General features: G+C 39.2%; 1 protein-coding gene across 5 annotated transcripts; it reads left to right on the top strand.

The window, feature by feature from the left end:
- The first annotated feature begins 211 nt into the window (after positions 1 to 211).
- Positions 212 to 22,054, top strand: ZBTB38 (zinc finger and BTB domain containing 38). 5 transcript variants are annotated; one of them, XM_083868665.1, is made up of 4 exons: positions 212 to 271; positions 1,014 to 1,175; positions 5,270 to 5,379; positions 18,329 to 22,054. In XM_083868665.1, the coding sequence occupies exon 4, from the start codon at positions 18,329 to 18,331 to the stop codon at positions 21,905 to 21,907; it is 3,579 nt and encodes a 1,192-aa protein (XP_083724791.1). In that variant the 5' UTR covers positions 212 to 271; positions 1,014 to 1,175; positions 5,270 to 5,379; the 3' UTR covers positions 21,908 to 22,054. The 5 variants fall into 5 exon arrangements, with proteins under 5 accessions (XP_083724791.1, XP_083724793.1, XP_083724789.1 ...); XM_083868666.1 differs by lacking the exons at positions 212 to 271; positions 1,014 to 1,175; positions 5,270 to 5,379 and adding exons at positions 12,668 to 12,683; positions 13,421 to 13,724; XM_083868667.1 differs by lacking the exons at positions 212 to 271; positions 1,014 to 1,175; positions 5,270 to 5,379 and adding an exon at positions 11,943 to 11,977.
- Positions 22,055 to 23,569: the final 1,515 nt, after the last annotated feature.

Here is a 23,569-nt window from a genome sequence, read left to right as displayed (position 1 = left end):
GATGCAGCGTTTCTCCAATAAGCAAGAAGACTGTTTTGTTTTCCTCGGCAGGCGACTCAGCCATTGCAAAAGGAGATTTTGATAAGAGTTTGAAATGCCTACTACTGTATCGTTGTAGAATTTGGAGTTTGCTAACAGTGTTAGTGACTGGAGCTCATCTTGCATCACCAGTTGATGACAATTTTCTTTGTTCCCTCCCACCCAGTTGAACCAAGACTCTGTAGCTGATACGCAATGTCACTTACAACATTAATCAGATACTGCATTTAAGGTGAGCTGTCCCCTGCCTCCTCCCTTACCAGAGCTGTGCTGCAGTATGTATCTTACTCCTGCAAGCCTAAAATGGCAGGCAGGATTAACGTTGCTTGTGCTGTGTGCATGCTGTGTATTGAATTCATTATACTGTGCCTAGTATCTCAAATGTGAGTATGTAAATGGTCTGTGTGCCATGTCAAGCAGTAGTGAAAACTGGTTTGTGCTTCATTACAGGCTTAGATATTTGAGCATCACCTTAAAAATTCTTTTTTCATTTGCAATGTGGTGAGCTGTTAGCTTGTCATCACATTCAAACTACATTATTAGCCCTCGGAAAGGAGAAAAAAAAAGCAAACTGTGCTTCCAGATGGTGTCACCCTTTTTCTTCTTGCATTTACTGTAGTTTAAATAATGTATATTGTATTGTTAATTAATGTGAATATCGAATTAAAGCACTTGAAACTTACATATTTATTATGCAGGTAGGAGGCATGTCGAATCTATTTTTAACTCTTACGCAGTCCATGTTGTGCAATGGGCTTTGGTTGTCGAGTTTATATTTTCAGCTGTGATATCAATAGGTTGATTTTCAGTAAATGTGACAAGTGGCCTTTGCAGTGGTCAGCTTCAAGCTTTGAAGCCTCTAAGGAGGAGAAAAAAAAAAAAAAAAAAAGCCAACCTTGTTTTGCAGTTTCGGTAAACCTTGGATGAGGACTTTTTTTTTTTCCCACTCCTGCTTTCCCTGTTGATAAACTCAGTTCTCCTGCTCACGGTCTATTCAAGCTGCTTCCCATCTGAATTTTGACAACTGCTTCTAAAAAATTATCAAGAAGACCAAGAACAGAACTCATCTCCATCGCTTTACATAAAAATGGCTGGGTGCATTGCCATGTTAACACTGCTCTAAGTGGTACATGCAGGTAGGTTGAGATTTGCATGTTTTACTGTTTCCTTGGTCAGTGTTGCAAGAACATGAAATGTGCTTTGGGATCTAGCTTTCAGTTTTAAAATGTACTAAACTGTTAATGAAAACAACTTATATTAAATTGTTGGCTTCACATACTGGCATGATAATTATTCTTACCTGTTTTTTTTAATCTATTGTGAAAGTGGAGCAGTCATGTCTGTTAAAATAATCATATGTACTAAGGGCGTGGCAACGCTTATGCAACAAAAGAATTTTTGAAAACCCTATTGATTCCATTACATTTTAAAGCTGACTTTAAGCATTACTAAACTTGCAGCTAAAAGGCAGAAATAAAAATTGAGGGAGATTAGAAAAAAGAAAAATATTTAAATTTTGTCGTAAGCGGTTTTGTGTTTTGTGCGAAATATTAAATAAAGAATAATATGCTTTAATGCTTATATATTCAGTATCAGCTACAAACATAAAATTGCAGTATTTCTTGTTATTTAAAGGTAGGAGAACTTTAAAGAGAGAGATTGATATAAATGGCCCTATCAGCTTAAACTGAGTATCAGTTCACTGAAATGTGTTTTACTTCACACAAAAAAAACTTAACAAAACTTGAATTTAAGCATAAAGAATAACAATAATTATGAGTACTGTATTAGTTACAGCAACTTTTATAATATATTTCTTTCAGATTAATACTGGGCCAGAACCAGTTTCCTTGGCAACCAAATCCTTTAAAAAGGTTCAATGGTAGAGATGTAGAAAGATGTTATTCTCTTTAATAGCAATATCACAATGCAAATGGAAATGTCGCAGTAGTTTCCTCTTAGTTCAAACTGAAAATGTGATCTCACTTTGTGTTTCCATGTGGCTATCAGTTCTTAAACGATGCCATGTTTATAAAGCTGTACACACAAAAACCTGTTTTATTTCCAGTTTGCATTGGTTGTTCCCAGAAACGTACCCTGTTTCCTTTTTTATTTAGTCAAGTCTTGCATGTAGGTCAAGGTTTGTACTGTGTGTAATAGTTTTATTATCATCACAAGTATAAAAATATCACTGAAACATTTAGCAGCTGACAAATGTAGAGAATCAGAAGGTTTAAATCTTTGTTAAACTTTGCTGAATTCAGCCACAGTAATGCTAATAAACATTTCTCTAAATAGTGGATCCATTCTGAAATTCAGGTAAAAAACTGTGTTTAAGCACAAGGTGCAAAAGAGCTCCTTTCAGACCTTAAACAAGCCTTCAGAGAATAAGCTCACTTGTGGTCTGCAGTAATTTTCAGACCTTATAGATTCTGCAAAATTTAAGTATTATTATTCTTTATTTCTATTTTTAGCTAATATGCTTTACAGTGCCAGTAAACTTAGATATTATGTATACCACAGGTAACTGCCTATGCAGATCAGATGTTACTGAATGTTTCCACTGAGCTTGTAACGTAGTGTATCTCCTGTCCATGCCCTTTGTACGTGACTTGAGAAATTCTCACTACTGCAATGAGACTTGCAGTAGGGAAGCCATTTTCCTTTCATGTCCTTGACTTTAAAATGACTGAGTATATTTTGTGTGGAAAAAGACTCAGCACTGAAAGTGAATGCAGAGGAGGTATTTAGGAGCACAGCCAATCATCAATAATAACCTTGACAGTATGAGTAATATTAAACTAATTCTCATTTACTTCTAAATATACCAATTCAGTGCATTCCAAATGAGCAGAGTATAACTGTTCAAGAATATGACTTGTCATATGTCATAATAGGCAAATCTTTAATGATGACAATAAAAACATTTGATTCATAATTATAAGAAAAATTTAATGCACTCCAGTATTCCTCTGTTTCACCTAAAGAAGCAGAACTGAAAATGTAACAGCGTATCTCAAGTGACGTATTAAAGCCTGCATTTTTTGTAATTTGATTTCTCTCCAGTAGCTTGCTTATGCTGATTATTTTCCTGTCTAAAATGTTAATATGGAGGGCACCATTAAATGTAGTAAGAAAGTACATTTCTTTGTTTATTTCTTGTGTGGTTATTTTTAAAGGAAATGCCGAGCAAATGCTATGTCGAATCTATTTATTGCCTCTGATACTTATCTTTAGAAAAGATGGGGCACTTAGCAATAAACTGGTTTTGTTATATCTTTGTGTTTAAACATGCCCACTCAAGGCATTTTTAAAAAGTGGCTCCATTACTCGAGCACATTTCCCTATGGTTGTTTTAATCCATTTGCAGATTTGCTCTTTGTTAAGGGGTGCAAGTCCTCTTGTAATGAATATGACTGAACTCAAGTGCTTTCATGAGTCTGGAAAAACTCATTGGCAGCCTGCGAATGGTAATTTCTTCTAGCAAAAGAAACTGATTTCTTTATTTAGAAGGAGTCCAGTAATTAGCAAGCTGTTTCCAGTTTGACTGTTACACGTGGGTTGCTGTATGTATTTCAGTGGCACTTACATCCAGCTAATGCAGTGTCAGAATGTTGTAGCCAAAGGTGCCATAAAAAAATCTGTAAACTTCATCCCTTTTATTCTTTGGCTGAGGGGGCTAACCAGGGCATGGAGGAACAGGTGCAGTTTTTCCCACCTCCAGCACAGCCTGCAAATGTCAGGGGGCCTGTTAGGGTTTTTGGGTTTATTTTGTTGTGGGTTGGGATGAGGGGCTCAGTTTTATCATAGAAGTCTAACTGTTGATACCCTTTTTATAATTGGAATTTGTTCTTTTATCCATGCAATTTTCATTTCTGCTTAACAGAGAATCTAAACAAAGCATGAGTAAAAATGAAATCAAACCAAAAAATTATTAACTTGGACACTGTCCTACTTGTTTTTCAATGGTCTTTCTAATTAAGGCTACTTCTGCCTCTAAACTTCATTTTGATTTGAAACTGCAGGTCTCTCAGTGGGAAACTAGCTGTGTTCAGATAATATTTGTCAGACTATTAAACAGATTCTAGTAGTAATGAATAGGTATCAATTAACCCTTTTGAGGCATCTAGTGTCTGTTTTGCTTTATCGCATAAATCGCTTTACTAAGTATAAAAAGGCTTTATTATGGATAATAGTGTATTTGAATTCCAGTATTACCAAATTTGGTAAATCTTTAGCTTTGGTAAGATCTTTTACTGTTGGAATCCTCCAAACATGATGTTTAAGCTTCCCATTTATCATATTTTGGTCATTTATGAATATGCTATTATTGGAATTTGAGGTAATAATGATGACTTATTGCAATTTTCTTTCATTTTGGCCTTTGTTAAGAGCAGATATGAGCTACAGATTTCTTATTCAAATTAACATGTACTAAAAATGTACAAGGCTAAACCAACAACAACAAAAAAAATTAGCTCACCTTCTTACCTTTTCAAGCCAAATGGATCTTGTATTTCCTGTGCAATGTTATTGCTAAAAGCATATGGTGTATTTGCAAATGGAGGATGGAGCTATGTATTCTTAATTGCTGCTCCATACTTGCTGCTGTATGAATGCCTATTAGCTGAGTCATAAGGCCTTATCTGCATGATTTTGCAATTTCTCTGTGGAACAATTTCATTTTTTTCAGTATCTTCGAAACAAAACCTGGTTCTGCATCATTTTTATACTGTTACAGGAAAACCTTTTTAGGATGTTTGATACATAATAATAAAATTAGGATGTTTGACAGTGATGAATAATCATTTAAGCAAAGAAATACAGGATGCGTATTCCAGAGAACAAGAGCTGACTAGAAATGTCATTATCACAGATACTGTGGTGATATCTGTGACAAGAGAGATCAAAAGAAAAGTGGTGGAAGAGAAAGAGGAGAAAGAAAATGTCTTTCAAAATAATTACTTTAAACTTGAAAACATCCTTACATTTCTGTCTAGAACATATCATTATGTCCAGTCTGCACTACACAGGTTAAACCATAATAAAATAATGCAGCAGAAGTTTGGTTAATGCTACTGGTTTATTGCTGGTGTGTTCTAAAATTCCCCGACGTAGATTTGGAGCCCTACAGCACTCCAGGGAAAATTTTGATGAATTACACAGTGTATGTGGAAATTAGTACTCAGCTAATAATTCAGTCATTAAATTTGGATTTTTCCCTTTGCAGGCTGATACACTGTAGCCACACAGTTCACAAAATTACTGAGATGGTTTTGCTGAAAATACCTGTCTATACCACTTTTAAAAGACTGTAACAGAAGAACAACCTGATTTTAGGTGGGTAAGTTTATGGGGTAATCTCACATAGAAATAGAGCTAAATTATTTAACACCATTACCACTGCATCACCTGGGTATATTTTCTGTAATTTCTGATTTATTACAATAATTTAAGATTTGTTCTCATTATGGTACCACATTGCTCTATTCTCATGTTGATATTACTGGAATTTTCCAGTTCCTACCGGATTTCTAATGCCATAGAGGTTGGACAAACAAAATCAGACAGAATAGTTTTTGAAATAGGTTGTTACAGCCTCCAGTGATCTGTACAAACCAAACATATTGGTAGGCACACAAACCTCCTGAGCATGCCAGAGTGTTAGCTCTGGATCCCAGTCACGAGCGTTCATTACAAACCTGTGCCACACAGAAAAGGCAGAGGAACTCTCAGTGCCAGTGCCTGTTTCTGACACTGTTGTGTTGGTTAAGCTGGGTATAATTCATAGAATCTCTACCTTTATACATTACTTTAATCAGGAACAGTTAAAAGCCTCTTGATCAATGAGCTGGAAAGAGCAGTTTGTAGATTCAGGTATAGTATTGTGATAAATAATCACAAAGGATATTTCAGAATAACAGTTCACACTTTGCACAGCTTTTTCAAATATTAGTAGTTTCCTTTTTTCTTATTATGAATGTCCAATAATAATCTTGGTTAGTATAGGTATGTCTGGTATCTGTGCTTTAGATTTAAGATATACTTGTATTGAATGAAAGGATCAGTGAAATTCTGATTAATTCATTAATTTGTAATGTGGTCCTTGGTCCCAAAGAGTATAAGAAAGGGAGAAATCCCACTGATTTCAGTGGCACCATTTGCACAAATTTTGGTAGGAAATGCTTTGTTGCATCAGAGTCATTCTCAATGTGGTATCTCTAAATTGAAATAAGTAATTCAGGCAGAATGCACAGTAAGGAATGAAATTTTTAAAAATGCCAAAAAACCACAACCCTACAAGCCAAAAATCCCTCTTCAATTCCTAGAATATCTCAAAATGTTTTCTGTAATTAAATTTACTTTTAATATGCAATGTTGTGTGACATAGAAAATGTAATGGATTTTCAGAGACAATAAAATGGCATTGGTGGTTTAAACTAATCAGTGAAACACTGCAATTAGATAAATTCAGGTTACCTGCATTTACAGAAGCAATGAGCTACGAAACCTAAGTTGTCCCTATTTTAAGTAAATTATCATAGAACACTTGCTCAGTACATTTTAGACAGAATACTGGGCCATAACCTGTTTCCTTGACAACCACATAGGAATAAAAGGTACATTAGCAAAGCTGCAGATGTGTGTCAGTGAATGCTTATTAAGCAGCCCAATGCATTTACATACCATGTGCTCACAATAATGCATGCATCTTGAAAATCACCATATAAAAAGATTTCTGGGCATGTCCTAATGTGGATTCCTAATACTCAAAGATTTTAACCAAAGCCCCTCATGTTTTCAGTGGAAATATCTCTTGTGGCTTTTTATTATTGCACTTTCATTGGGCTTGCAATAGCTGGATAAAATTGGCATGGTAGGCTTGGTCTGCAAATGGAAACCTTCCTCTAGGATTCTGAATACTTACAGCGGTGCTCTAAGTATGGATGGAAATGATAGGTAATGATGTCTTTCAGAAATGTTCAGGCATTCTCAGTTTGAATCTTGCACCAGCATACAGAAGCAAGCATGATCATATTGCTTTACACAGTGACAAAACTAAAGCCACTAAATAAGAATGAAGCTGGTGTTGCTCGTAGCACTCTGGTTCTGTCTAATGTATCCAGGCAAAGAAATATGACCCAAGTGTTGTCTTCTGCCAGATGACAATAGAAGGCAGGGGTTGAGATCAGTTGTGGAATTCAAAATGACAGCTGATCATGGACTTTTGGAATAATATCTGGATGTAGCATTTATGCAGCACTCACATTTCCTGTGCAAGTGTTCAGTCCTGGATTAAAAAGAAGCTTAGACAAATAAGATCAGTTCTGAGAAATGTGTGTACTGATTTCAGCAAGTTTATGTACAGGCTATTTTTTGGCCTTTCTTCCTAAAGTATTAATTTATATATAAAATGAAAAGTGTATCCAACCCTTTGGGTTACCCCCAAATTATATATTTTTAAGAAATATGTTTAAAATCCTATTAATTAAAAAGATGGGGAAAATGGGAATCTGCAGATCTTGGATTTAAAATCAGTGGGTGTAATCTGAGAAGTTGCTTAGGTGACAAGTAGGTTAATTGAACTTGCCTTGAAATCAATGATTCCCATTTACTTCTTTGGAGTGCTCAGTAAGAGAGTAGACTTCATATATAACAATCAGATTTAGGAAATGAAGATTATCCTGATAATGTTCAACATTTCCATAACTCTCAACAGCCAAGTTGCGAATCAATACCAAAATCTAGTATTAATTTCAGATAGTTTAAACACTGCCACATGAATCTTAATGGTCCTGAACCATAAACAATGTGGTTATGTACCATCACATGCTCACATTAAGGCTTTTAAGTGAAAGAGTAGGGGGAATTATTAGGGAGAGGCAAGACAACTGTTGGAGTTTTAGTAGTAGTAATAGTAGTAGTAGTAGTAGTAGTAGTAGTAGTAGTTGTTGTTGTTGTTGTAGTAGTTGTCGTTGTTGTTTTGTCCCCCATTTGAGCTGAGCTCAGATCTGAGCAGTTCACATTGGTGGCAGAGCAAGGAGTACAAACCAGAGCTGGAGCCATCACGGTTTTTTCTTTGTGCTGCCAGCACAAAGCTCTATCTGCTTTTGCTACAGCCCTTCACTGCATGAGCAGAGGCTTTGCTTCAGCCTTTAGTTTGGAAATGTGCAGTATGATGGAAGAGGGGGAGTAGGGCTTGGGCTGCGCCCCTTTGGTCAGCACAAAACAGAGCATAAGAATATACAAGAGCATATGAAGTTCTCGTGTGTCCACTAAGTTGTCATAATATTGGCCACGCTGAAGTGATGACTCAGAGCAATAGCTATCACTTGTATGTTGATTTTGGTTTACCAAAACAACAGCAAAACCAAAAAAATTTTGCAAAATTTTAAGGAATAGTGGAGGACAGTGGTAGCCAATTAACAGCCTGAAGACCAGTTCTGGTTTCCAAAATGGCTGTGTCCAGCCATTCAGCTGGCAGACCAACTGAATGAGGTGTTTGCAGGGGCAGGGATTGAACTCTATTTCCAGTGATCCATCGTGATTCACTACATCGGTTGTAGTAAAGGGCAAGAACAGCTGCATTGGCCTGGCCCCCCACATACCTCACCCAGAAGAACAGCAGCCCCAAGCCTGAATTGAGGATGCTGGCTCCCATATTCAAATGATGCTTCCTCTGAAAATTGGAAAATGGAGGCTGAACTCAACTACTGTTATTTTACCTTTCTGATAACAGAACAGGCAACAGAATACCACATAGTAATTGTTCCAAATGAACGAAACCTAAATGTTTAATTTGCTTCTTTTGTTTAAAGCTATTCAAATATATTAATCACTACATTTGACAACAGTCATCAACAGAAGAATGTCTGTTGTTGTCACTCTGTCTGTAAACATAGCTTCATGTTTGCAACTGATCTCTGTTAGCTAAGGACTGATATGTCCTACAAGTGTAGGCAGCTAGAAAATGGCTTGTCAGCAGCACATTAAAAAAGAGACACTTAAATGGAAAATAATACTAAGATTGTTCAGAGATAGCAAGATGTAAAGTCAGCTGATTCTTAGCAGCATTACAACATAAGCTTTTGTATTTTGTGCAAAAGAAGATTTTGGATTTATGTTATTGTTGTTGCTTCATTCTTTTTAGACTGGTGAAAGAGAAAAAGATGTAGTTACATCTTTAAAAATTGCTTGTATGTGTCCTGTTTGGTGTTAATGGGACTCCGAGTAGGCCGTGCCTAAATTTTAAGGTGGCAGCATTTCTTGGAGAAGGACTTGGTTCGGTGCACGTGCACAGCTCACAGAGTTTGAGAGCCCAGTGAGTTGTCCCGGGCTTCTCTCCTCCCCACCAGTCTCAGAAGAGCTGCTGCAAGTGCTCAAACCGGGCTCCTTCTCCCTCCACTTGATGCTGAGTAAGAGGAAAAGGGTTGCACATGGAACTCTTTCCCTTGCTCATGGACCACAAAGGGGAGCTGAGGTTACTCTGGGCCGCTGGGTCTTTGCTGTGCCCCACTCCTGAGTGAAGGGCTGGCCTAACTGAGTGTACAGCAGAGCTGTGTTTCTTTCTCAGCAGCATCCCTGGCTGCTCGCACCTCAGCAGGGAGAGCAATGAAGATGACAGGCTGGTCTAGGCACTGAGACAGAAATCAGTCAAATCCTGGCCAAACTCCTGTTGCTCATGAGGGATTTGCAAGACTGAGTAATGCTCTATATGTTGTTTTCTGCTGTTGCTTAAGAACTGAAACTGCTTGACTAGAGGAGGAATATTGGCACATTTTTTCATGAAATATTCTTAAAGAAAGAATATCATATGGCATGAGTTGCAGAAGTGAGATTATCAGACTTTAGCAAAGCATCCCAACACCACCATTTCAGTAACCTTGGAACAGTTTTATATGTTTTAAAGAGATCTGCTGAAATTTTTCTCTAGATCTTGCAGTTTCACCATGAGAAATAATCCACTGCTAAACTATGTGGACTTCCTTCTAAAAGGAACACAGTATTTGTGTGCTGTGCAATCATTTATATGTTTAATAGGAATTGGTACATATACTCTAGCAAGATCACTATTCTAAAGTACATTGTTAGAGTTGGGGCTTACACCCTGGAATGAGGGCTGCAGAGCAAATGGATCTTGTCTGACTTCTCCCAGATATCGCTGTAGTGCATTCCCAGGTCCGACTGCAGCACCAGTGCCTCCATTTTCTCAAGGAGCTGATGGGACTATGAATTCCCAATAGCTCAAATTATATATATGTACATATGTGGAAATTAGTACCTTCATTTTACTCTAGTAGTCACAGAAAAGGTGATTCTTTTTTTAGTGGATGAGCTAAAGCTGTCTTAAGAAAACACTCTGTTAAAAAAAAGAGAAAACGTGATTTTTTTTTCATTCTCCGTATCTGTTATATTGTCTATAGCTATTAAGACTGCCAAAGACTCCAGTGTTTAAGTACAAATAATTTATTGTCTCTAAATTGGGAGTATCAGCTATACAAATGATGGTTATGGATCTGATTTTCAAAACAATTTAAAATAATCAATTTTAATTAAGATTTAGGGGGAATTAATAACCTAATCTTCCTTAAATTTGTTTCAAGATGCTTGTTCAGTAAGGCATTTATTTCCTTTAAGGGATTACAACAGGTTTAATTTAATCCATTTTATTGCATTGTTACTGAAAATACATTTGTCACAAATACTTTTTATGGCACTTGTGTCAAAAATCTTCATTAATACATATGATTATGTAGATACATATCTAAAACAGTAATAAAGGAAAAACAATAATAAGCATTAGGCAAAGTCCAAGATTAAAAGTAACCTGCATGTGAATATGAAACTTTGCTTATCCATTATGTGGGTTGGAATAAAAAAGAATGTTGGGAAAACATTGGGACACACTCTGCCTTAGCAATCAAAACGACTATGTTCTTTAATTATTTGTTCCCCTTCCCACAGCTGTTGGTGAACAGCTACTGGTCATTTCATGACTCAATTTGCCATGAGAGTAAAGAAATAGTTTTTTGGCAGCAGAGAGCTCAAAGCTAAAAACATATTCATTGCTTCAGTAGGTGAACTTATAGGTAAGAATTCCAGTGATCCAGAATTACAAAAGGAATTAAACTCTGCACAGAAATGTTCTTTATTTCTAAGATGAACTTTTAATGTGGACTGTATAAATTACTGAAAGATGTGTATATAGATAAGTCACCAAAATTGTTACAATTTCCTGACAGAAAGAAAAAAAATCTCTTTCTATAGCTTTTAACCAACTGGGAAAGCACTGATAGTTCCGAGACAGTATGCTGGGGGAAAAAAAAACCCTCCCCTCTTTAGAATAGATTTTGTACATTATATTGATATTAAGTAGTTTCCTGTGATGATAAGCAGCATTTATCATGAAGAGGCTCTATCAAAATTCTAACTTCCAGGCCCATCAAGTGTGACAATGATGAAATAGTTCATGCTTCTGGATTTTTTTTTTTTTTCTAAAATGAATCAGTTACTATTATTCAGTGCTTTTAATGTGTAGGTTTAATATTTGAAAATAAAATATTTCTGCCCCATTAAGCACAACACCTTGTAAAAATAAACACAGATTAGCCTTGGGCAAAAGGAAGCTTTAAGATAAAAACCAAACTGTTAATTTATCTAACAATATTTTTCACTTGTCTTAAAGCCCAGTTTTTCCTCTAAGCTTCATCATTCCGAGCTCTGAGAAAACAGACTTTGCTGACTATTTGCAGTGAGAGGCTGAGAGAGACAATATCTGGGAGGGCTGTACCAAATGTGTTGGAGCATCTGGACAGATGAAATCAAGTTCTGCCCTTCGTTATCTCAGGGAGTGTTTGTTATTGCTTATGAAGCACTAAGGCTGCTGCTGAGCTTGTTTCCTCAGGCAATGAAAAATATCAAGACACCTAAATTATGAGTAAGAATACTGCTTAAAACAAATTTCCTCACATTATTTAAGTTTCTATATGTGCTTTTAAAAAGATAATATAACCAGATAAGGAAAAGGGTAAATGTTACTATAATTCAGTAATTAAATGTAGTTTGTTTCAGCGGGGTTTTTTTCAAGGTTATGTTTTATCTCTGCTTTCTGGAGGGAAGTGGCAGAAGGTAGCCCAGAGCTATCTATGCTCAGGATCACCTTCTCTTTGCTGGTGGCAGAAAGGCCTGGGAGGACAGGCAGGCACTGCAGTCCTGTGTTGGTCCAAGAGGGATTCTCAGGGCCGCGCACAGCACTGCGCTGATGGCCGTGGAGCGGGCTCCGGCTGCCGGGAGCTCCGCGTTTCCTCATCGGTCTGCATTTACAGAGTTACCCGCGGACAGCCCGCCCGGCGGAGGGGCGCGGGCCCCCGCTGGCCGAGCCCGGGGCGCTGGCAGCCGCGGGAGGACGGGGAGCGGGCGCGGCGGAGGGCGCGGGCCCGGCCCTGCCCGGCAGACCTCGGGCAATCCCATTGCCGGGATCGGCACACCAAAATGGCGCCCGCGCCGTCCGCCCGCCGCCGCGCCGGGATCGCGGCCCCGGCCGCAGCCGCCGCCCGCCTGCCGCCCGCGGAGAGCCCGCGGGGCCGCTGTTAATGCCGCGGGGACGGGCCGAGGCTGCGCCGGTGGGGACGGAGCGGCGGCAGGTCAGTCGGTGGCGGCTCCCGCGGGAGGGGCACCGCGGCACCGCCATGAGCGCGCTCGGTGCGGGGCCCGGCGGGGGGGGCCGCTCGCAGAGGCGCAAACAGCGCCAGGCCGCCGCGCCGCACCGGGGCCCGCGGGCGCGCAGCCGGCACGGCACCGCACGGCACGGCACGGGACAGGGAGGTGACGGCGGCCGCCGCCCGCGGGCCCCGCGTTCCCGAGGCTGCGCAGGCTATCCCCGCGCCGCGCTGCGCGGGACCGGACGGGACGGGGCCGGCAGTGCGCGGGGCCAGCGCCCCCCCGCGGGCGGCGGCGGCCGGGCCGGGCCGGGCCGGGGGCGGAGGGGAAGGCCCGGGGCCGGCGGAGCCCACCCGCGGCGGGAGGGAAGGGCCGTGCCGGGGGAGCGGGGCGGCCGCGGGGCGCCGGGCACGGGCTCCTCCGACGTGTCCAGCCAGGCGCTGCCGAGGCCGCACGGGCTGGGCGGGCGCGGGGAGAGGTCGTGGGAAGCGAAAAGCGGGGATGAGAGAATAGAGGTCGGGATGCCAGTAGTGGAAAAGGGTCCCAGCTCTGAGAGAAGGGCTCGTCGCGGGGCGTGAGAGGTCTGTTAGCACTGACATGCTCTTAGGCTAAATTCCGTCACCCCACCCCAGCCCCCCCAGCTGTCTGAATTAAAAAAGAAAAGCGCGAGGCTGAAAAAAAAAAACAACAAAACAACATTTTAAGTAATGCTCTTCTAAAGCAACAGGGAAGGAAGGATGTGAGTAGCGAGAGTCCAAAGGGAGAGTCTCTCAATGCAGTTGAAGAGGTAACGCGTGGCTCTGCAGAGTGAGCCCTGAGCTACACGCTCCTGCGAGCTATTGAAAGTCATTAGACATCATTAACATCATTAGACACCGCCAACACGGCCCTGCATGCCCGAGGTTGCAGGGAGGCTGCAGCGCCCTGATCCAGGCAGCCCTGCTGCCGGCATGGAACTGCTGAAATGAGTCCATAAAAAACGGGGCAGTCACCGTAGCAGTGATGGTTGGACAGTAGGTGTGCAGGTAAGCAAGGATCAGAGCTCGGGGAATGTGTGTGCATGTAGGGGGGTTGTTTGGGGGGGTTGTTTGTTGGTGATCCTGACTCCGTTTCTGCTCTAGAACAAAACCAGTGTCTTACAGGAGACTTAGATACAGGTGGATGTTCCTCCTCAGCTGGGGAGGCCGTCTGGAAACAACAGAGACTATAGAGTACCTTTACAGAGTGGGGTGAAACTGAACATAAGGAAGATACGGAATGAACATATTTCTGTAGTGTCCTGTTGGTTAGTACCAGAATATATTAGCATTTTAAAATCCCACTAGAAATCTATGGAGTAAGAAAAAGGAGAATTCTTACTACAGTTCATCATTTATTCTTGCTAGTTTTGATTTTGCCTGGGTACTAGCAACTGCCCCTAATGCTTTGGAGATTTTTTTGTTACGCCACTAGCTTGTCTTTCAAATTTAGCTGACTCAAGTGGAATAGAATAATCTCATATGTAATGGGGTGCACTTGTCTGGCAGTGGATTTCAAAAGATTAGCAGAAGTTAAATGAATATTCCTAGATTGTAATAGTTTTCTTTGGTAGTAAAAAAAAATTTGTATTTCATATTCCTAGGTCAATAAAACTTCTTGTGAACTCTTTGTTGAATTCAGAGTAATGTTAATATAAAAATTAACAGTAGCTTCTACTCTCAGCTGTGTCTGCATAAGAGCTCTCTTCTCTATTTATAATTAGCAGTGAGGCACAAGTAGTCAAATTTGTGTTTGGATGCATCATTCTCTGATCTTGACATTAACTTTTAATATTACTTATTTTCATTTGTGACTGTTGTCCTGGAGTGGTCTTCTGTTGATGTCAGAAAAGGTACTGTTATAATTTAATAAACCTACTGACCGTTATACTTGAATGAATATTTAAATCTTATTTTTCCAAGCGATTCAACAACTTTGAAAGACAGGTTGAGTCTGTTACTGTTTTTGCAGAAAATCTGCAAATAGTACTGTAACTCCTAATAAAAAATTTTGCTGTTCTGGGCCTGAAGTTATTCATAGGCATACCAAAGACCATTAAGTACAAAGGTACTGTTCAAATTCCTAAGAAATTATTTATGTCTGGATTGAGAATAAAAAGTATGAAATTAACAGACAGATTTGTGTAAAAAAAAAGAGGGATTATTTGGCTGAGGGTTTTTGTTGCCCTTTAACAGGTCAGTCAAATGGTATTTATATATGTTTTGGCAACATTTTACAAATAAAACTGAAATTTCTCCCATAACTCTATAATAAAAACCATACAGAAGAATAGTTACATTCTGAATGGACTTTCAAGTGTTTTAATGAAAAATGTTTAATGCTAACACATCTGAAAAGTTAGATCTCTATGTATCTTGGTTCTTGTATCTAGTATCTTGGTTCTTGTATCTTGTATCTAGTGCTCTCTTGAAAAGTGAAGAGCAGGTTTTCATTTTACAGTATGAACTGCAAATGGAATGTAAAATATTCCTAAAATACTCCATTTATATGTGTGAGCTAGGAAGGGCATTTTGATTTTATAGCATTTCAGATATGTTTTTACAAATGCAAGTACTAAGACAGGTGAAATAGAAGGCAGTAGAGAATAATTACAGACATGAATAAATGGACTATTTGAGGTATGTGTAGGTTGATATGAAAAAGAAAAAAGTGTTGGCTCTGGCAAATTATTTGCTCTGGAATTTTTCTGTATAACTTTACAATGAGATATCTAGCTTACAGTTTAGCACACAGAAAAAAAATTAAATTATCAAATAGCAAATGATCATTTCTAGAATGTTGACACAAGGAATCTAGTTTAGTATTTTACTGAGCATACCAAATTATCCAGGACTGCAAAAGCTGGCAGTCTATCTACATGGCAAGTAGAAATTTAAGATACTCATTTCTGTCCTTAGGAAGATAAATTTTGAAATAATTAGTTGAATAAAAAGACTTGCATTAAGCCCACTTGGGTTTGTATGCCTCTCAGCATGGCAGTAGCAGTCTGATACACTTAGCAAACCGTCTGTCAGATGATGTGTCTTTAAACTAAAAACAGCTGTCTCCAATAAAGAAACAGAAAAAACACAGGCTAGTTCCTGTAGGGCAGTTCACTGGGAGGTAGAGTTGACATAATTTATTTCCTATACTCAGGAAATAACCCTATCAATAGCTCCTGTTGTGAAATGTTTTTGATGTCTGACAGTTGGTTTCTAATACCACATCACATGAGCAAGTCAGATGTAATCTCAGACATTGTCAATGAGGAAAAGGAATCAATTATGGAATAGTGGCTGCTTGCTGGAAGAAAAGAATTGTCAGTATGCTTTCTGTAGACTTGATATGCCAGAAACTATCTACAGTTACATCTGGATTTTCAGATACCCAGCCAAAGCAGATAACTGTACCTAACCACTGTGAATTTCAGGTTGCCATTCCAAATTAGTAAATACCCCTTATTTTAAGCCAAATTAGTGTCATAAACAAGCCCACCATAAATTATGATTTTAAGATTTCAAGGCACAAAGAATTGCATCTGGATTTACAGCTGCTGAGAGTGATCAAATAATCAAAATATTAATGTATATTTCTATCACCATTATACTGATGAATTAATTTCTTGACACCCATGGCATATCATGGCAAGCAGCAGAGGTATTTTTTGTGAATCACAGTTTTGTTCTGCGTTCTGTGCATTGAAAATTCTCAGCCATCAGAGTTGATGAGAAATTTTGACTGTTTGCATGACAACACCTTTCCTGATAGAAACAGTGGCCAGGCTGCAAGGTAAAAATTTTACTTCCAAGCTTCATCTGTAACGTACCAAATTACAGTCTTGGTCATAGTGTGTTTTGTCTTCACAGTAAGGTTGTTGCTGCTTTTTGTGTAATTTGATTTGCAGGGAAGTATTTTGTGGATTTTTGATAAAAGTGCCCTAAGTGTAATTAGATGAGCTAGAGCAGGGGTGTATGATTGCATTACTTAACTTTGTGATAAAGACCCTATTTTCCAGAGTGGATTACTTCCCAATATTTTGGGTGAATGAGCCAATATGTTCTAAATGGCCATTGCTGTCTGCCTAGTGAATATGGGTCAAAACTTTACTTTGCCATTTGAATCAAACACGTCTTATATATTGACATTCCTAACATAAAATATTTGAGGGTAAAGGTCATCATAAAATTTTTAAAGTTGAAAATTAGAATTTGGAGCAGCAGATGGAGTGTTAAGAAGGTAAATCCTAACTTAGAGTTTTGTAATATTTTAGCATGTCTTACAAAATTTTTGTCAGTCATTCTTTAAGATGCATTTTGCTTCCACAAGTTTAAAGAAAAGGATCCTTAAGAAGTGTGATTTTTTTAGTGTAGTGATTGGTATGTGCCACTAGCACAACTATTTCTTCATGACTTGAAGTCAGAAACAGACAGTAGTAGTTCAAAACACTTCTCCAGACGTGAGGAAAAAAAGAAACAAACCTCATTATGTGTTACAGATGAGAATTTTAGAAAAACCATCTGGTGAAGACAGAGATTTTCACCAGATACAAAATTCAGTTGGCAAAAATTGTCAAAACTCAAATTCAACTGGCAAATTAATAAATTTTTTCAGAATATTTTTAATTTGTATTTTGCATATTTTTCCTCAATGAAATTAACCAGTATATTCATATAGTAACATCCTGGCTAATCAAAATAGTTTTTGTCAGCACTACACCTCATTTTTATATATTAGCAGTTACTTAATGGTACTTATTACTGCAATTAAACCTTATTATTTGAAAGAATTTAAGAACACACTATCTAATTATAAAGTTTGAACACTAAATCTAAACTATAACTGAAAAAAAAACCTCTCAGATTTTCTACTTGTTATTCCATTATTTTTACTTGTTTTACTCAGAACTTTTCAGTAATTTTAAAGTGCTGTAAATTATTGAGTGAATTTAATCACTAATAAAAAAAAAAATCTGTTCACATAAACAGTGTTATAGGTACTTCACTGTTGTCTACCAAATGGTGTTCCTTGTGCATTCATTTGCTTATAAAGCCTTATCCTGAAACTGAGACTCTTGCTGTGATTTCAATATGAGCTTAGTAAGGGGGTCAGGTGCAGCTGTGTTGTGAAGTCGGTGTCTGGCAAACAACCCAGAAAGCAAAGTCCTCACTCTGCACAGAACTTCAGCAACCCAGCCTTCCCCTCCAAGTGTGCCAGCTCCCTCCGTGGAGTGCTGGGGAATTCCATCCAGGCTTCAGGGAGTCCTTTGGGGTGACCCTGAGCAGCTGCACCCGCTGCCAGAGCAAAAACCATAGGCTGCATTCCCAGGGAAAGGCACAGGATGGACAGCAGGTTCAAGCTGCGAGGGAGTGGGAGGGATCCTCTGGTACTCCTACCTCCTTGATCTGGACAGACATATCCTGCAGTACTGTTAGCACCAGAGAATATGATATTACTTAAACCTGAAATATCATGACAAAATTTTTACTCATTCTTAAACTTCAAAAGTTAATAAACTAAATTATATATATATAAAATAATATAGAACTATAAACTTGGTCTATAACTGAAATGGATGAAAAATGCCTTCTAATTTACATTTTTTCTCTTGTAGATGACAGTCATGTCCCATTCAAAGGATTTCAAGGACGACTTCCACAGTGACACTGTACTTTCCATTTTAAATGAACAGCGCATTCGGGGTATTTTATGTGATGTCACCATAATTGTGGAAGACACCAAATTTAAAGCCCATAGTAATGTGCTGGCAGCTTCAAGCCTTTACTTTAAAAACATTTTTTGGAGTCGTACTATCTGTATTTCAGGTCATGTACTGGAGTTAGATGATCTCAAAGCTGAAGTGTTTACAGAGATACTGAATTACATCTACAGTTCCACCGTAGTTGTTAAGAGGCAGGAAACTGTAACGGACCTTGCAGCTGCAGGGAAAAAACTGGGAATATCATTTCTAGAAGATCTTACAGATGTAAATTTTTCAAGCTCCCCCTGTCCCTATTCATACTGTGTCAATGAAAAAGGGACTGTCAAAGAGGAAAAACACGAAAAGCGACATGAAGATTCTGCTATAACAAATGGCCCGCGAATTACAAATGCATTCTCAATTTTTGAAACAGAAAACAATTTGTTTTCTCCCCTTGATTTGAGGGCCAGCTTTAAAAAGGTATCTGAGACAATACAAGCTCCCAACATCAGCCTCGACAGAAGCGATGTGTGCAAAGATGCTGAGCCAGCCAGTACCTTGGCTGAACACTCCTATGCAGTTTCCTCTGGGGGAGATACTTCACAAGGAGCACCTTTTGTTGACCAGGACAGCAGTCCTTCATACCAGGTGGGTGAGGACCGCTGTGAAAATCACCAAGCCACCCCAGTCATTCGGCAGGGAAAACAAGCTGGTAGTACTCCTAAGTCAGCCTTCAAGCCCCAGGGTACTGGTTCGGCTGTAGCGAAAGTACCAGCCTCTACCGTAACCACTGCAGAAGCCCAGCATGAAAAAGTTACTGATCAGGCAATTACTTCCTTTCCAAAATCTCAAAATAAAGCAGGAGATTTGCATGTATCCAGAGAAGAGGAAAACACTTCTGCTAATGTCTCTGCATCTGGGGCAACTGCCACTCCACCTGTTTACAGTTGTAACTGCTGTGCAAAATCATTCAATGACCGGGTGTTACTCACAGCTCACCTTCAGCTCCATTCAGAGCATCAGGAAACTTTCATATGCAAATACTGCAGCAAACAATTTGCAAATCGAAATATACTGGAAAGTCATGAACAAGTCTGCATGAGATCAAGTAACTTATCAGCTCACAATGGAAATGAACAAAATTTTGCTGAAAACCGTACTGCTACAGAGGGACAGAATGGAAGTTCCTATGCGAACACAGAGCCTCTGTTGTCTGAAAACAGCATCACTGATGGTTCCAATGCAAACCGCACTTTACCAGAAACGGATCACTTGGTTAAAGTTGTCGATGGGCAGATATTGTACACTTGTGTTGTTTGCAAGCGTAGTTATGTCACATTGTCCAGCCTTCGAAGACACGCGAACGTGCATTCCTGGAGAAGAACATACCCTTGTCACTACTGCAATAAAGTCTTTGCGTTGGCCGAGTACCGCACCAGACATGAGATCTGGCACACTGGAGAGAGGCGCTACCAGTGCATTTTCTGTCTGGAGACCTTCATGACTTACTATATACTGAAAAATCACCAGAAGTCTTTCCATGCAATTGACCATCGCCTGTCAGTAAATAAAAAGACGGCCAACGGTGGTTTAAAACCAAATATGTACCCATACAAACTGTATCGACTCTTACCTATGAAATGCAGGCGACTGCCTTATAAATCCTACCGAAATTCTTCCTATGAAAATGTTCCAACAAGTACCCAGGCTAATGAAAATGCTTCTACTAACTGTTTCATTCCGAGTTCTCTTAGCTCTGAGCTACCACCACTGAATTTTCAGCATAGTATAATGTCAAACAACAGAACCCTGTCCTTGGATAAATCTTCACGTAATGATACAGCATCTTCCACAAATACTCAGAATTCTTCCTCTTGGGGAGTAGGTATCTTAAATTCTGACCTGCGGAGGGACTTTTTCCCAGCTGAAAAAAGAGTTTCCACTGCTGCAAATGACTCAGGTTCGCAGGAGTGTGATTCTTCAGTTGTGTCTTTAGCTAACGTGAATGAAAATTCAACCTCCGTCATCAGTTACAGCAGTTCTGCACCCTCTGTTATAATGCACAGTAGCAGAGTTTCATCAGTAATAATGCACAGTAAAACAGTCACTTCCATGGAAAACAGTAAGACAGAATCTTCAAATAACTTACCCAGTCAGTCAGTAAGTGGTGACTGTAAGTATGGGTCCGATAATTACGGGAAGTGTATTACAAAATCAAAAACTGTTAAGGAGAAAAAGAAAACACTGCTGTACAACAGAGCAGAAGCAACTGAGGATACGCAGCATGTGACAGGATCTGGAAGTTCATGTGGCAAAACTACAAATACTGTCCAAGAGTCCAGTAAAACTGAAACATACATTGCAAAGCCTGCCTTACCTGGAACATCTGCTGACAGCAATGTCGCACCTCTTTGTCAGATAACAGTAAAAATCGGTAATGAAGCCATTGTAAAAAGACATATATTAGGATCTAAGCTGTTTTGTAAAAGGGGCCGAAAATCTAAACATGAGTCTAAACAGGACAATCTCATTGAAGAACCAGAAATGGAGGTAAAAGAAAAAAGTCCTTCTAGACTGTACAGCTCAGAATGCCTGGAGATGACAGAAATGTGTGATGATGTTAGTGACCAGGACTCCAGTGATAAACCCTGGAGACCTTATTATAATTACAAACCAAAAAAGAAATCCAAACAGCTAAGAAAAATTAAAAAGACCAAGTGGAGGAAAAAGCACGGAAGCAAGAACACCGTTATGGAAAGCCACAACACATGCAGTCGAGAGTATGAGCTCAGGAATGCTCCCGAGGAAAAGGTGGTCAGCCAGGAGGACAACACAGAAATGCCTAATCTTCCTTGTGAGCTCTGTGAAAGAGACCAGTCTTCCACAGGAGAAGCTCGAGAACACGTACATTTGCACGTAGCTGCTTCAAAGCCTTACATTTGTGAGTTATGCCAAAAACAATTTCAAAGTCCATCCACTTTAAAAATGCATATGAGGTGTCACACTGGGGAAAAGCCCTACACTTGCAAAACCTGCGGTAAATGTTTCTCAGTTCCTGGAAATCTACAGAAACACGAACGTATTCACCTGGGTGTCAAAGATTTTGTCTGCCAATACTGTAATAAGGCCTTCACTTTAAATGAAACACTCAAAATACATGAAAGAATTCATACTGGAGAAAAACGCTACCACTGTCAGTTCTGCTTTCAGAGCTTCTTGTATCTTTCCACCAAAAGGAACCACGAGCAAAGGCATGTACGTGAACATAATGGGAAAGGATATGCCTGCTTTCAGTGCCCCAAAATTTGCAAGACTGCAGCTGCTCTGGGAATGCACCAGAAGAAACATCTATTCAAAAGTCCAGGCACACAAGATAGAAAAGAACAGTTTTGCAATGAAAGCACTAAACTTTTGGAAAAGCCACATTTCCTTGGCTCAGAACGAAGCGAAGTGAAAAAAACGCAAAATGTAACTCCAGAAGTTATACTCTGAGTGACAGTTGTGCAAAAGAAAAAAAATCCAAAACTATATATTGGAGAAGACAAAGATGTATTGAATGTGGAAACGTATCAGTAAGGTCAAATTTCCTCATCTATATGTGTGTCAATATATGCAAAAGAAAAAAATAACACAGAAAAAGTAGTATTTGCAATAATACAAATTTAATTTGGAGCACCCAAAATACTTTTGCCACAACAGACTCTAACATAGAGAGAAAGAAAAATGACCAACCCAAACCCTTCTACATAGCATTACAAGAAACTAGTCACTGAACTATTTTGCAGTTCTGGTTTTGAGTCAGAATCGTTCAAAGCAAAAGAAATAAGTAGGTTCATGGTGTATTCTGTAGAAGGAATTTTTGCTGCAGAAACCATATATTGCATTTTTTTAAACAAAAATAATGTGTTCATAAAGGAAATAATTGTAATCTTGTGTATTCTAAAGTGAAGGTGGGAAGTGTTTCATAGGCTTGGGTGTGCCGAAGTACATTTGAGTTCTGCCATGCTTTTCTGTAACTCAGCCTTTACAAAACATATTCAGGAGTTTAAACTACTCTTTTCCTTTCCATATTCAGTTTTGTAGTTACCATAATAACTGTTAAGTCTGAGTGCTGGTGTGAGAAGTATTCCAGATTTATATATCTCTGAGACATTTAATAAAAGTTCAGTGGAACTTGCTATAGCTAGTCTTCCAAACTGCATAAATCATCCCCATGACAGTGGCCTGGTGAGCTCTTCAGGTGCATTGGTCTAAAGAAAATCGTTCTCATGAAACAGAAATCCTGTATAGAAATGCCCACCATCTGGTGGGTCTGCAACTCTTGTCTGTTAGAAATATATATATTTCTCTCTATATATGTAGTTCTTCTCAACAGAAGGACACGTAGACAGAGTTTTCCTCCTCATCCTGGAAGAATGCTTGGACACAAACAATAGAGCAACTCCCCGTAAATACTTTGGCTCTGAGAGGAGTAGGTAAATAAGACTCCTGCTTCCATATATATCCCTGATGCTATCCCTGTGCATAAACAGGTGTAGGGCCAGTTCCCTGTCATCTCCATGCCTTAAATGCAACATTTAACCTTCAGATGTCCCTTCTCAGTGATCTCACAACCATTCCAGCAGTGTCCCGTGGCTGCAGCAGAGAGGGGCCAGGAGCAGCCTGCTGGAGGAAGGAGTGTTGGCTTTCCTGCCTCCCTCATCCTGCCTCAGCAAAGGATTATGGTGAGCCTTGCAGCTGCACAGTTCACCAAGAACTGGGAGAACAGGATTCTGAAAGACAGAACCAAAATATTCCAGTTAATACCATTCTGTAGAAGTGTGATTCATTTTAACTGAGATGCTTAAAAAAGTCCAAGCGGGTGTATGTCTGCAAGTTGCATTTTATATGATAGGGCTCTGTTGTACCGTATATGCATTTCCAATAGTCATGTATGTTCATCCCTGTGAAGTGTTAAAAAATTAAGTCACAACAAGGGTTAGTGGTTCTCGACTTCATTCTCCGTGATGGTTCACAATTTGTTACTTAACTTCGTCTTCTTGGATATTTTAAAAGAAACTATAGCTTGGGTACAATAAAACTACAATTGAAATGATAATACAGTATTGATGGAAGTAATAATGCAGTCCACTTACTTATTCTATCACTGGTGAA

Source organism: Zosterops lateralis (genome assembly GCF_965231275.1).
Source record: "Zosterops lateralis genome assembly, chromosome: 10".
Lineage (NCBI taxonomy): Eukaryota > Metazoa > Chordata > Aves > Passeriformes > Zosteropidae > Zosterops > Zosterops lateralis.
This window is presented reverse-complemented; position numbering and strand designations above follow the sequence as displayed.

What these genes read in the sequence shown, in the direction of transcription:
- ZBTB38 (XM_083868663.1), top strand. Translation starts at nt 12,633, where the DNA reads ATGCCGCGGGGACGGGCCGAGGCTGCGCCGGTGGGGACGGAGCGGCGG. An exon ending in TGGGGACGGAGCGGCGGCAG is followed by an intron (nt 12,684 to 18,328) that starts GTCAGTCGGTGG and finishes TTTCTCTTGTAG; the next exon opens with ATGACAGTCATGTCCCATTC.